The 13,919-nt window shown below is 32.0% G+C and overlaps 2 protein-coding genes across 2 annotated transcripts; both read right to left on the bottom strand.

Moving 5' to 3' along the window:
- Nucleotides 1-2,375: 2,375 nt before the first annotated feature.
- Nucleotides 2,376-3,167, bottom strand: LOC148942458 (protein CFDP2-like). Its single transcript, XM_089102711.1, has one exon. The coding sequence runs from the start codon at nucleotides 3,165-3,167 to the stop codon at nucleotides 2,376-2,378; it is 792 nt and encodes a 263-aa protein (XP_088958837.1).
- Nucleotides 3,168-4,392: 1,225 nt separating this feature from the next.
- On the bottom strand, nucleotides 4,393-13,690 carry LOC148942457 (uncharacterized). Its single transcript, XM_089101982.1, has 3 exons — nucleotides 12,694-13,690; nucleotides 6,326-7,372; nucleotides 4,393-5,363 (listed from the first exon to the last, which is right to left on the bottom strand). Exons 1-3 carry the CDS (start codon nucleotides 13,515-13,517, stop codon nucleotides 4,745-4,747), a joined length of 2,490 nt encoding a protein of 829 aa, XP_088958108.1. The 5' UTR covers nucleotides 13,518-13,690; the 3' UTR covers nucleotides 4,393-4,744.
- Between the last annotated feature and the right edge of the window lie 229 nt (nucleotides 13,691-13,919).

Raw genomic sequence — 13,919 nt, 5'->3', positions numbered from 1 at the left:
CGCCACAGCCATTTTGTTTCTACCAGATTTCTACTTCTCTTGATGAATAACAAAGAAGACCAGTTTCCAGCCAGCGACTTGTGAAGTTTTGAACTCATGAATAGGCTCGAATCTGTTGTAAATTTAAGCTGTGATTAGAGAAAGACTGATGAAAACATTAATGTTTGCTGTCAACATTGATCGCACCAGCGGCGAGCCACCGACATCTTACTGGTGGCGCGCCACCGACATCTTACCGGCGCTGTGGCGTGCTGTTTTTGGCACCGTCGCTGCCGGTCTTCCCTCATCGGCGCGGCGCCGGGGTTTAGTAACAGCTATTAACATAGTGGCGCAAAAATACACTTCTTCTTTGAATTGTAGTCAACCCTCAAATAATAAAACATAAAATTGAATTCGGACCCACTCAAGAATCGCAAACTGCTTGACTGACTTATTTTCTATGAGCCTACAAATTATTGCAACAACACAAAATAGTTGAACTAAACAACTGAAAACAATTGAAGGCTTCTCCACCACATTGCAGTTAAATGTCTGTCTCTGTCCTCTTCATTGCCAAGTATTTCGTATCTAAAATTACCGGGTGATCTTCGCTTATCAGTGATAAGAATAAGAATATAAAAATTTCTCACACACAGATAGAGACAAACACGTTTACGTTTTTCACCCCCACAGAAAGATTCTTGCATCCAATAATTGCCACGCGCAGAGTTAAGATAAGAATCTTAACCAACAGAAAAAGGAAATCGATGCATATCTACATTGACAGTTTTCCTTCCGGGTTTTTGTCTGAAAAAATTATTTTTTTGCAAAATAGTGCTGCTTAGCAAAAAAAGTGCCACTTTTGCTAAAGAGTGTCCTAATAGTGTCAGCTGTCCCAAAAAGTGCCATTTAAAAAAAAATAGTGTCAAAAGTGACACATAAGTGTCACTGGTGGCAACCCTGGTCAACTGGTGGTGTTTTGGTCAATCGAGGCGATTTCACAGGTCTATCTCAGTTAACTCGAAGCGTAGCTAAGGCGCTCCTTTTGGGGTAGAATAGGTAGTTTTTGCAAAATTATGTACTAGGATGCGCTTAAGTGCGTTTTAATATTTTTATTTAAGGCATGTTGTATTTTTTTTAACGGATTTCTCAGCTCTTCAGGGCACCTTCATAGTTATTTTTTTAGTTTAGAATTGGCCATGAACTTAAAAAGATGGATAAACAAGAGTCAAACATGCACAAGTTAGTTTCTTAAACAGTTTCTTATCAGACGTAAACTATTAAATAATGTTTAATTGTGCCCAACATTTCACTGAGATTTTAAATATTTGAAATTCCATAAGAATTGCTTCCATCCTGTAACATTTATTATAGCCAAGTTAACAATTATTTATGATTTCAAACTGTTTAAATGTAAGAGATTTGAGAATAAATTCTACAACGTAAAATATTAGTCCGACTTTCTTACGCACACTGTCGTAAATGAAACAGGATATGAAATTACCATTTGCTGTGGCCCAGTCTCAAGACAAAGTTTGTAGCATATGTTTGGAATGAGTTTGGGAAAAACATTTAGCGAGTAGACAGCGTTTCAGACTTTTACCTAATTGCAGTCACATATTCTGCCTTGACTGCATCAGATCTTGACGAAGAACGGAGACTCTTAAAAAGAAAGTGGTAAGATCGTTTCCCGACTGTCTTGTTCATTCTGACTTTGTTTTTACAAACAGATATTGGATCAAGTCGAAGGAAGAAAAGAAAAGGCTAATCAGGGATTATAAACAAACTTTAAGAACTATAACTTGTCGATATTACAAAGGAGGGAGACGCAAATGTTCGTTTGGTAAAATTTGTTTTTACCTTCATGCTCTTCCTGATGGTAAAAAAATTGATGTGAAAACAAATTGATTTTCACATCATTCCTCATTCACATGCCTTCTTCATTTCACGCTCAACTTTCTGTTTGAGATGTTTGTAGGTGTCTCGGCTGCTTTGGTCAGATTTGTTGCTATGTAGGAGTTTCTGGTCGCATAATCAAATTATTTCTTCAGTGATCCAAGGCTTTTCAACTTTGGCTTTTCTACCAAGGATCTCGCTTGCAGTCTCGAGGATTGCAAAGGTGGCATGTTCAGCCAAGCGATCAATCTCTTCGGGAGTTGTGAGTGGATTGGATGCACTCAAGATGTCATGAAATTTTTTAGACAGGCTAGAGTTATACGTGGCTTTTTTGGTGGGGTCTCGGAGGAGTTCCGTTCGGAATCTTGGGATTTTTGTGGTTTTTGGGAGATGATTTAACCCCAACTTGATTTTGGACATTAGGAGTGAGTGGTCCGAGTGAAAATCTCCACCGGGTAGTGAGACAGTGTCCATTACAGATGACTTCTAACGTTTGGATATCAGGACGTAGTCGATCTTCGGCGGTGTCTGTGCTTAAAAGCGGTATTAGTGATGTAGAGTTCATTCTCCCTGCATAATTCAATAAGCCGTTCTCCCCTTGCATTAAGACGGCCATGTCCGTGTGGGCCCATGACATCTTTTCGACCTGCATGGCAACTGCCAACTATCGCATTAAAGTCACCCAACACGATAAGTATATCATTTTTGGGGATCTGGTCAGTGACGCTTTGTAGCTGAAAGTAGAATTGGTCGCACTCCTCTTCACTACGGGCTGAATCTGGGGCATATATCTGGACGACTGAGAGATTTTTAATGGGCCCTTTTAGGCGGATGGTCGCTATTCTCTCCAATACAGGAGTGAAGGTCATTAGTGACTTATAGGCGGTCGGAGAGAGGATGAAGCCTACACCCTGCCAATGGACACCATCAGAACGTCCCGACAGTAGGAAAGTGGTTTCAAGGATATTTTCTTCTCCGATTCGAGGAAGGTGCGTCTCCGACATACCGACTATATCCCACTTGTATCTATCAATCTCTTTCAACACCAGATCCATTTTGCCAGGTTTAGTTAAAGTCCGGGTATTTAGTGTACCAATATTGAGAGTGTTTTTCGCCGATATTAAACTCTCATCCCGTCTGGGAGTCGTCCTAGGCCTATGGTCGTCAGCTTCCCCATACGCGTTAGCAAATTCATCATCATTCTCATTCCTTATCATCATCAAATCACAAGGGTCGTCAGTTTCCCCGGACGCAGTAGCACTTCTACTTTGATCTTTTGAGCCTGTGTTCATATTTTGAAAAGATATGGTTTCTTGGCTTATTCATTGACGGCAGCAAGCCACTCCTCTCCGTCAACTTGCAGAGGCCGCTGTCCAGGTCTGGATCTTCCGCCCTTTCGCAGTTGTCCTCCTGGAGGGGATCCTCCCACGATGGTATCCGGCAGTGCCATACAATTTAACCTATTGCTGGAAGAGGGTTTGCAACTAGCGGGACGTGTCCACACTCCGATTTATATTTTATATAAATATTATTTATATTTTAAAATATAAATATTATTTATTTAAAATATAAACTAATTTTTATTTAGATAGAATCAATAAGTGCCCTTTGAAGTTTGAATAACACAAGTCATCCCTTATAATTTATAATAATAATATATATTTATATAATCTATATATAATATATTATATAATATGTTTATATATAATATATATTATATTATATATATATTTATATTTTATATAATTCTATTTTATAATTTATGTTTTATATAAATTATATATATTTATAATATTTATATAATTTATATAGAATATATCATATAATATATTTATATATAATATATGTTATATTATATATATATATTTATATTTTATATAAATATTATTTATATAAAATATAATTAATCTTTTAACTATAAATATTATTTATATAAAATATAAACTAATTTTTATTTAGATAGAATCAATAAGTGCCCTTTGAAGTTTGAATAACACAAGTCATCCCTTATATTTTATAATAATAATATATATTTATATAATTTATATATAATATATTTATATATAATATATATTATATTATATATATATTTATATTTTATATAAAATTTTTATAAAATTCTATTTTATAATTTATGTTTTATATAAATTATATATATTTATAATATTTATATAATTTATATAGAATATATTATATAATATATTTATATATAGTATATATATATATATATATATATATATATATATATATATATATATATATATATATATATATATATATATATATATATATATATATATATATATATATATATATATATATATTTATATTTTATATAAATATTATTTATATGAAATATAAACAAATTTTTATTTAGATAGAATCAATAAGTGCCATTTGAAGTTTGTCAAAGTTTGTCATACTAGTCATCATTACACAACCCAAAACAAAACACTGACAGAGAGAAATATTCAAAAATATAAAAAATATAAATATAAAGAATTTTAATTATAAAGAAATACAATATAAAGCAATATATATACATTTTTTTTATATAAAGACCAAATAAAAAACCTAAGACCAAAAATATTAATTTAGACTTGACGACAGACGAAAAAAAGACGACAATAAGACAGAGACAAGAAAAAGATGAAAAAATTCGAATAGTGAATAGACGAATAGACTTATTTACTGATCTTGTTGACTTGAACATTAAAAGAACAGTAACAAAACATAGAACACTGAACAATCCAGATAGGAAGAATTAAAAAACCTAACAAAGAGAAAAGCAACAACAGATAAAAAGAATTTAACGTGGAGTCATGGTTGCAGCAATCTCCATTTGTTGTAAATCATCATAGCAAATCCATTACGAATGTACCGTACCTAGAAGTATCTGGATTGTAAGGTTTCTAGGTAAGGTTTCGTAAGGTACGATAAGGTAAGGTTTCGAATTTTTTTTAAAACGATTTTTATAAAATTCATACGATTGCATCGTATCGTACTGTATAAAGAGTTCTTCCCTATTATTTGTTTTGCTGTAAGCACAATTCTGACAAATTTCTGGAGAAACACCTTTAAATTGTTCTGCTATTTGACTGAGGAATAAATCTCCCTCTGTATAGACAATAGTGACACCTATTAATGCCCTACTTATGGCTTCCATCAGATCATAAGCATCATAAGCCCTATAGAATTCGATGTTTAGTCTTCGAATCCTTTCAATGAAAATCTCTGTCCTCCAGAATCCTTTGTTTCTTATTTCTTCTCTGATAGCTGTTAATTTGTCTTTGTTTGTAAACGAATTAGGCAGCTGGGTAACACATACAATAACATGGGAAAATTCTATCCCTCGTAGTGGAAAACCCATTTCATAATCATGAAGCAAACACATAGAATGAACGTCTTCAATGTCAAGAATGTCATCACCAATTTCCAATTTACTCAACAGATTACTTGCCTCGCTCTTGAAAGCTGCTGGTCCGGTCCTAGAATAGACAATGATATAGAACATTGTAGGTTCTAACAATATATATTTATTTACCATAGTTTTAAAGCCTAGTGCTACCCTCTCTTAAATCAATCGTAAGCTAAGCAGTTCAAAGGGAAAAGCCTTTAATTCTTTTAAGTCAAATAGTTATCATAGACACATAATTTTGCAGAAAATAATGGTTTCAAAATATATCTTGAAAAAAAATATATTAAAATACAGAAAAAATGCCTCACAAAGTAAGTAAAAAATTTCCTAATGTACATATTTTTATGGTAATCAATTTTGTATTTTACTATTTTAAACAATATTTGCAATCTTCAATATTTGCCCTAGTTGTTCCTCCTTCAAGTTTTTGTTTTTTTTCAGTTTTATTGCAACTTTTGATAGGATTGTGATTTGTATGACTTAATTTTTAAATAAAGTAAACTAAAATCTAGAGAGTGAAGTGCAATATCTAATTGCTTGGAGCAAATACGAACAAATTAGTCCATTTGGTCATGAAACTCTGTATATATAAATGTTAATTGTGTAAATATAAATGTTAATTGTGTTTCTCTTTGGCAAGAAAAACTCATTTTAAGAAAATTTATTCTATTGTTTAATTATTTTAAACGCTTTTAAACGTAGTTTCTGTTGGTCTTCAATATCTGACCCAGGGTAGCTTTTAATAATAAGAGGATCTGTGTTCCCTCTTCGCTTAGGTCTATTTGTTTTGTAAATAAATATAGAATTTTCATAAGATAAGAGTGATTGTTAAACAGATTTTCAATTCGAAGTGTTCATCTATGGAGAGAAGTTTAATTGATAATTTACTGAATATCATACAACAACCCTATGACGAACTATTGTCCTATGACGATTCCCTTTTACTCATCATAGATGAGAAAATATTCTGAATATCCTTCATTATAAAATCTTCAAAGCTTAATATAAAAATTAGTGATTATGTTTACTTACACATTTTTGTTCCAATCTTTTAGCAATAAATCCCTTATCACATCCTTTGACACCCCAGTTTTGATAACAGCTATTTCATTTCTCTTAATTCCCTTTCCATTCAATTTTCGAAGCAGCTCATGTACTTCATCTTTCATTGCATTACAATCTTTTACACAAATAAACTGCGGTTTTTCTCCAACAACTCGAGTTCCTGGATTAAAATCAATTCCATTAAGTTGAGACTCTTTCCTCATATCATCTGTTCCATAAACTAGGTTTAAAAGGCTGTGTATGCTGCCTGTATATCTCAGACTATCTGTAAGATTTACAAAGTAAAACTTCAAATTATCTTCATATTTGCGTATTGTAGGAAAAAATCCGAATACGGCCAATGAAAAAAAGTCCGAATACGTTGTCAACCAGCAGAAATTAGACCTTTCAATTACGTTACTAATTTCAATTGATTTCAGATTTTTTTCAATACATCTCACTACACATTCCGAATTGAAATCATCAACAAACACTTTAAATCTTGTCTCGACATCATATTCTTCAGCCCGAAAAACCTCTTGTGTCTCAATATCAATTAAGTCACTGCCAAAAATGAATTTTATTAGTTTCCGAACTTCTTTCCGAATTTCTTTAGTTTTTTCTTTCCTGTTGTTAGTTTGTCGTTCTATTTGTTTTTTGAGGGTTTGCAGAATCATTTCTCTAATCCAATGTATAGTATTCTTATTTCTATGAACGACAATTATTAGTTCTTTTGATCTGTGTGGTTGATCCCTGTGCAACTGCAAAAGTTCCAAAAACACATTGACCACCTTGAATATTAAGCAATAAGTTTTCCCAGTCCCTGGTAGACCTTTGATCACTAAAAAGGGATGATCACACTCTACAATCGCTTTCTGTGCAGGGGTCAAGAATATGCCTGCTACCTCTCTGTTTGTTTTCTTTCTTTTCTTCTTTCTGTACTCTTCGTCTAGGGCTTTCTTTATAATTTGTTCTGGTTTCATAACATCCCACTGGTAATTAGTTTTTATATAACTAATGTGTAAGCCATAGAGCCTGAAAAACCGACAATGAGATTAAAGACAAAAAATAGCTGCTTGCTTCACTGCAAACTCAAGATTAAGATAATGATGGTTCTTAAACTTTAAAAAGCTTAAAAACTTTTTGTTTCCTAACAGGGTCTAAAATTTTATGATCACCTAAAATTTTACAAGGAAAATTTTTTCAAAAGAATAATTAACACCAATATAAGAATAGACAAACTTCACGATAAAATCAAAACTGAAAAAATTGGAAATCGTAATATCTTGAGATCTGGTAGGGATTGAAAGTGTGTTTGCCCATGCATAGTATATTTACATTAATATTATGATCTTTAAACTGATCATATGTTTATGATCTGATAATGATCTATAAATTGCATTAAATTCTGATCAATATCATGCTTTAAGGTGGTCAACTTTAAGAGATTTTCAGTTGAGTCCTGTTTGATATTTACACATCCTGACTTTTCATTTCAACACATATCAACAGTAAAAAAAAAAAGAAAGAAGATACAACATGCAATTGAGGACAAATTTTCAGCAAATGAAGACCAAAAAATAAAGTAAATATTCTGGCAAAGACTACTCAGCTGTCTTCAGTGCCTAACAGGGTCTTTCATCACCTACAATTTAATGATGGTGAAATAATGGTCAAATGAACTTAATCTATAAACTCTGTTTTAGCCTAAGAAACAAGTTAGGAGTTTTTCTAGGATAATTGCAAAGAAGATTTGCACTGAGTCAGTGTCAAATATGTCCCATAAACTGACCCCCCTTTTGAAAGAAGGGGTCTCTTCCTTCACAGATTTATTACGCAAATAAACACAGCAATGAGGTTGTAGCAGCTGTAATACTGGTAAAGAGTGGACCACTACCCATGGTAGCGGGATGCCTTAAAACATGTTTTCAAAACAGTTTGAAGCAGATTCAAGAATGATAGCTATTTCATTGTTTAATCTTAATATTAAAAAGGTTATTGCGAAAACAAATCTATCTATTTTTTTAATTGAGCCAAAACTCCGTGCAATCTTTAGTCTGGTAAAATGAATACAAAACCATTGGAATCGCCATAATATGAAAGTCTAAGGAAAATTACAGTCCCCAATTAGAACCATAAGAAAAATCAGTTGTTAAAAATCAGTAATTTCCCCAAGGATGATCATATCAAACCAATAGCCGCACAATATTTGGATATGGGCCATTTGAAACAAAAACTATGATACATAATGTTTTTCTAAATTACCAAACCAACTTGTGTCACTGCAAATTGGCTGTTATTTACCATTTTCTTGCACAAAACACTTTTTACCAAAAAGAGGGCCATAATACTGACAAATGGGAATTATAAGATTACGGATAGCAAACAGGTTACTGCAAAATTGCAGAAAGGTATTCAATGGTTCATTTAAGAGCTATTGCCTTTTTCAACACGGTTTTTGAAAATCCTTCAAAATATCTTTATCTCATAAAGTCATATGGCACCATAATTAAGGCATTTTTGATGTCATTCCTCAAGTTAAATGGCTGGGAGGTTTAATACGGGTAATATTTTAATCCTCACGGTGAAAACTCATTAACTGTAGGTTTGCCATCGCGCCTCACAAAGCCTCCTCCTGCTAACCTTCTTAGCAAGTAAAAACTAAAAAAATATTAAGGAAGGTAGGAATTGGAACCAAAAGTCCTATTTTAACCAAAAATAATATTCAATTTTTTTTGTTTCATTGCCTAAATCAAACAAAGACCTTTAAGTAAGTTTTATAGCGAATGTTTAAAAAATAAAAGAAAGAAAAAATAGTATACAAAAATGAGTTAAGATATTTCTGTAAAATTATCTCAAGGAGTCTGAATTCTCAGTATGTGTAGAATTCTAAAATCAAGAGCTCTATTGAAAACTGAGCATACTTGAGTGTTTTCAGAGAATTTTAGCTGTATATTAAAAGCTATCAATATTATGGTCACATATATAATATATATAATTATAATATATAATGCATATATATATATTTATATATATATGTTATGTAATTATATATAATATATAATATAATTTAATATAAATTATAAATATAAAAAATATAATATACGAGTAATTATATTATAAATTATAATTAATATCAATATAATATAAATTATATATAAATTATATATATATATATTATATAATATATATATATATATTATATATATATATATATATATATAATATATATATATATATATATATATTATATATATTATATATATATATTATTATATATTTATATATTTATATATATATATATATATATATATTTATATATATATTATATATATATATATATATATATATATATATATATATATATATATATATATATATATATATATATATATATATATATATATATATATATATATATATATATATTTGTGTGTGTTTGGCGTATTTAGAGCGGAGGGACTGGGGGCCAACTTCAACCCCCAAAATTCCCAAGAAGATTATTTAAAGAATTTAGTTTCTTGCTCTTAGCACCCGCCTTAATTTTCTTTTTGTATACTTTGATGATACAATGGAAGTGCTACAATTTTTCATACCTGCCTAAATCGTACTTCCTTTGGTCATCTCATCACTTTGCTCGAGTCTCCAGCAATTCGTACTTATTGTGATTGTGTTGGATGAGGTTGAAAGCTGCATTTTTAGTATTTGACTCGATGTGACTCAGGGATATTTAAAAAGGAAGTGAATCAGTGATGCTTAACAAACAAAAAGGTTTGGCAGATATTATAATGATAAAACGGAACTGTCAACAATCTCTATCATTTTTTTTTTAAAAAAAGGGCAACTAGTCAATAAAGCTAGTCAACTAGTCAATACTTTGACCAGTACTCTACAACTTGTTAAGGCAAGGGTCTAATCTCATTCCTAGCAAAACCATTCCACTCAAAGGGATTACTAATCAATTATATTTGTTTGCAGTTTTATACACCATTTTCCTTTTTCGATGTTCTTAAATGATCGAGAGGTAGCTCATTCAATTAAAATTAAACTGTATACGCATACTATGATGTATTGGAACAAAATTGTATAATGAAAAATGAATCAACTAACAGAATTTTAGCTCAACCTTACAAAACCAAAACAACCCACGTAAATGTAAAACCACCTACAACTTCTTCTGATTATCTAAAATCAGTTATTGATCTTTATTAGCAAACCTAAGTTCAAAACCAAAAAATCATAGGTATATTGTATGTGCAGATAAAAAGTGATAGCATAAGATGACGGCAAAAAACTTCAGGCGAATAGAAAGAACTTCAAAAAAAGCTTGTTAATCTGTTTTTATGTCGATCATCAAATAGAAGAAAGGTTTTATTGCTCCAACACTGCGAATGACCTGAAGGCGTATGTCTTGCTAATCAGATTATTAAACTGTGCTTAGAGTTTGAATTAAACATCAACAACTTGGTTAGAATTGACTTTAATGAAGGTAGTAACATGTTTAGTTTATAAAAGAAAACTCAAGCATCGATACGAAAGATGATTGTATTATCCATTCTCATTGCTACTACGGCATCTGCAGTGTCCATTTAGCACGCTAAAGTACATTCTAAGTTTAATATGGTTCTTTACTTATCTTTCGAAAACTTTTATTTTTTTTTATAATTGAAAAAAAGCGTGCGAAATGTATTAAACAAATAGTTTAAAATAAATGTTGGCTTCAGTGGCACTTGACACCCCGAAATTGACCAAAAGTTGATTTTTCCGATTACCAGTTAACTGTCAGTGTGAATAGATTAAACCTAAGGGACTTTGACAAAGATGACCAACTCAGGAAAAAAATCAGTTCTTTGGTATTTAAATTTTCCAAAGACCATGTCATTGTTCATTTTTTGTTCATCCACTTGAAAATTTTAGACTTTGTCTGGCAGCTATTGTCACAGCAGCTCGAAATCAGAATACAAGTCCTAAAATCCGCCTGAAATCCTGAGAACTCATCCTGAGTGTAATATAAATTCATAAAGTTCAGGTATTTTCATAATAGATATTTATTACTCGACATTAAGGAAAGGTCTAATTCCTCTAAAAGAAAAAAAATTCAAGAAAGAGATTCATCCAAAAGGGAAACAGCTTCTGTCTCGGATATCCATCAAAACAGGCTTTTTTCAAACCAAACACTATAAAAAAAAGCAATAAAAAAAAATAACACAAATAAAGAAATGTTATAAGAAACCATCAAAGTATGTAGGCAGGGATAAGGCCAAGAGAGCCCCAATTGACAGACATAAAAAAGGACATAAATCCGGGTCTAACAGTTTGCAACGTCCAAATTTCTCTTTTGTTTTGTGCCAACAAAAGTTTTTTTTTGTGAATGATCTTGACAGACATTTATTTCACGACTTTAAAATCAAACAATTACAACAAAGAAGAAAATGTGAAGATTCTAATTTGTCTTTTACCCCAGGATATTACCTCATATTTGTAGAATACGAAAAACTAAGAACGGGGGTTCAGTTACACAAGAGTTCTGTTGTAAGAGCATTTAGTTACAAAAGGGCTTTGTTTATTGGTGTTGGGTTTCATGGGGGTAGATTTTTACGAAGGTTCAGTTGAATAAAGTTCAGTTGCACAAGGGTTCAGTTAAATAAGGTTCAGTTGCACGGGGGTTAGGTTACAAGGGGTTTAGTTGTACGGGGGTTCGGTTGCTTTTAGTTAGCTACACGAGGGTTCAGTTACACGCCCACCATTCTGCCTATGACAAGGGCTGTCCCTTCCTCAAACCTAACTCCTTTTCGTACTGAGGTTAAATTTTTATCACCATTCTTTACGAAAGACTGCTCAAAAACATAGACTGTTACATTTGAATTTTTTAGAAGAACTTTAAGACCGTAGCATAAAGAGTGAGAATTGAGGAAGCTAGAAAATACTCTCTAGAGGCCCACCCCTTAGGACACTGTCAAAAATCTTTAAACTGAAAAATGGTTTAGTTTAGACAGTTTCAAACAAGCACATTGAACTCCTTAGCTACTAGAAAGGGAGATAAGATTGTTTGCCCTTAGTCCTGTTTTATTTATTGGATTTCACACGGTACTGGGCATGAAAAGGTATTATCCAGGTTTTCTATATATTTGGGTCTCGATGTTATGAGACATCTACCCCTGGCCTTGATTTTAGTAACAACCCAGAAACAAAGAAGCTCGGTGATTACTTTTTGTCTCAGACACTATCTATGAAGAATTTCTAGGTTCAACAGATGTTCAATGAGTTTGAACAAGATATTCAATATTCTCCTAAATATTCACTAACATAGAACTTTCATTTTGAAAACTAAACCGATAAGAATAAAGATCACTAACCTTGCTAATAGTGTCCTGATTGCATATCTACTCTTTTCGTCCACTGATACTGGATCCAACCCTTCCACGCACAATTCATTGATTTTTTCTAAATAATTGTCTTGAAATAATGCATCTTCAAATAAAATATTTGAATTAAACAATTCAAAGTTGCAGTCAGTTGGCTTCGGGAGAATAGAGTTCACATAAAGATTGAAAAAATGAATGGAAAGAGAATCACAGCACCCGTGGTCAGCTAGAAATTTTCGGATGTTCCCAGTCACACGTTCCTTTTGGGTCAAAGGTATTCCTTCTTTTAAGATGGTCTTTTCCATTATTTCGTAATTTTTTTCTGATGGGTTGTCTTTCAGTGCAAAAGCTTTAACCTCTAAAATAATGATTGACGATTTGGTTATTAGCAAAAAATCGCTCAACTCTTCATTTTTATCTTGAAGACTGTAAAACACATAAATATTATGTTTTAATTGTTCCAATTCAGAGTAAACTTTGTATTCTGCTTCGAACCCACTTTGCTCTTGACTTCCAATTTTTCCAATTGGATTTGGAAACAAAACGAGTCTGTCAATATCCCAGAGACTACTTTTGCCAATGTACTCCAACAGACATAACTCTGCCGCCTTTAAAAAAGGTCTTTCATGTTGTTCTGCAGGAAGCTTTATCGGCGGGCAGCAGGAAAGATCAGAGCATTCAGGAAAGATCGCAGAAAAGAGTTTCGATATTGCATATAGCAATATACAAAATAATGAAGCAATATATAGAATATATAAAATAATATATAGCAATAATAAAAGCGTCCCGTGAATAAAAGCGTCGTTTGAGTCCATATTAAATGATTAGGCACAGCACTTTAGAGAACAAAAAAAAGTATTTGGAAAAGTTGATATTTTTGCTTTAATTCTCAAATCAGTTCCGGATTAAACTGAATTCCTTGGTGGTCGCTTTTAGTCTTTAAACAAGATTGACAATTTCTCTTCTCATCACCGAAGTGTAAAGCTTATCTTACTGAAAAAAAGCTTAATGAATGGCATTTAAGAGCGGTCACAAACAAAATAATCCCAAACCAACTTCCCGAAAAATTCAGTTTTTCTTTTTGCAAATTTCCTAGTTTTGGCACAAACTCCTGCCTAGAAAATCCTTACTAGATTTTACTAGAAATTTCAAGCTCCTAACTCCAAAAATGTGGAATTTTGTATTTTTTGCCAGAAGAAAGATCCCGGATGCGTGTT

This window comes from Artemia sp. Qi Xiang Cuo, chromosome 16 (assembly GCF_049724085.1).
Source record: "Artemia sp. Qi Xiang Cuo chromosome 16, ASM4972408v1, whole genome shotgun sequence".
Lineage (NCBI taxonomy): Eukaryota > Metazoa > Arthropoda > Branchiopoda > Anostraca > Artemiidae > Artemia > Artemia sp. Qi Xiang Cuo.
This window is presented reverse-complemented; position numbering and strand designations above follow the sequence as displayed.

What these genes read in the sequence shown, in the direction of transcription:
- LOC148942458 (XM_089102711.1), bottom strand. Translation starts at nt 3,167, where the DNA reads ATGAACACAGGCTCAAAAGATCAAAGTAGAAGTGCTACTGCGTCCGGG.
- LOC148942457 (XM_089101982.1), bottom strand. Translation starts at nt 13,517, where the DNA reads ATGGACTCAAACGACGCTTTTATTCACGGGACGCTTTTATTATTGCTA. An exon ending in ATCAGGACACTATTAGCAAG is followed by an intron (nt 7,373 to 12,693) that starts GTTAGTGATCTT and finishes TCGGTTTTTCAG; the next exon opens with GCTCTATGGCTTACACATTA. An exon ending in AAAGATTGGAACAAAAATGT is followed by an intron (nt 5,364 to 6,325) that starts GTAAGTAAACAT and finishes TGTCTATTCTAG; the next exon opens with GACCGGACCAGCAGCTTTCA.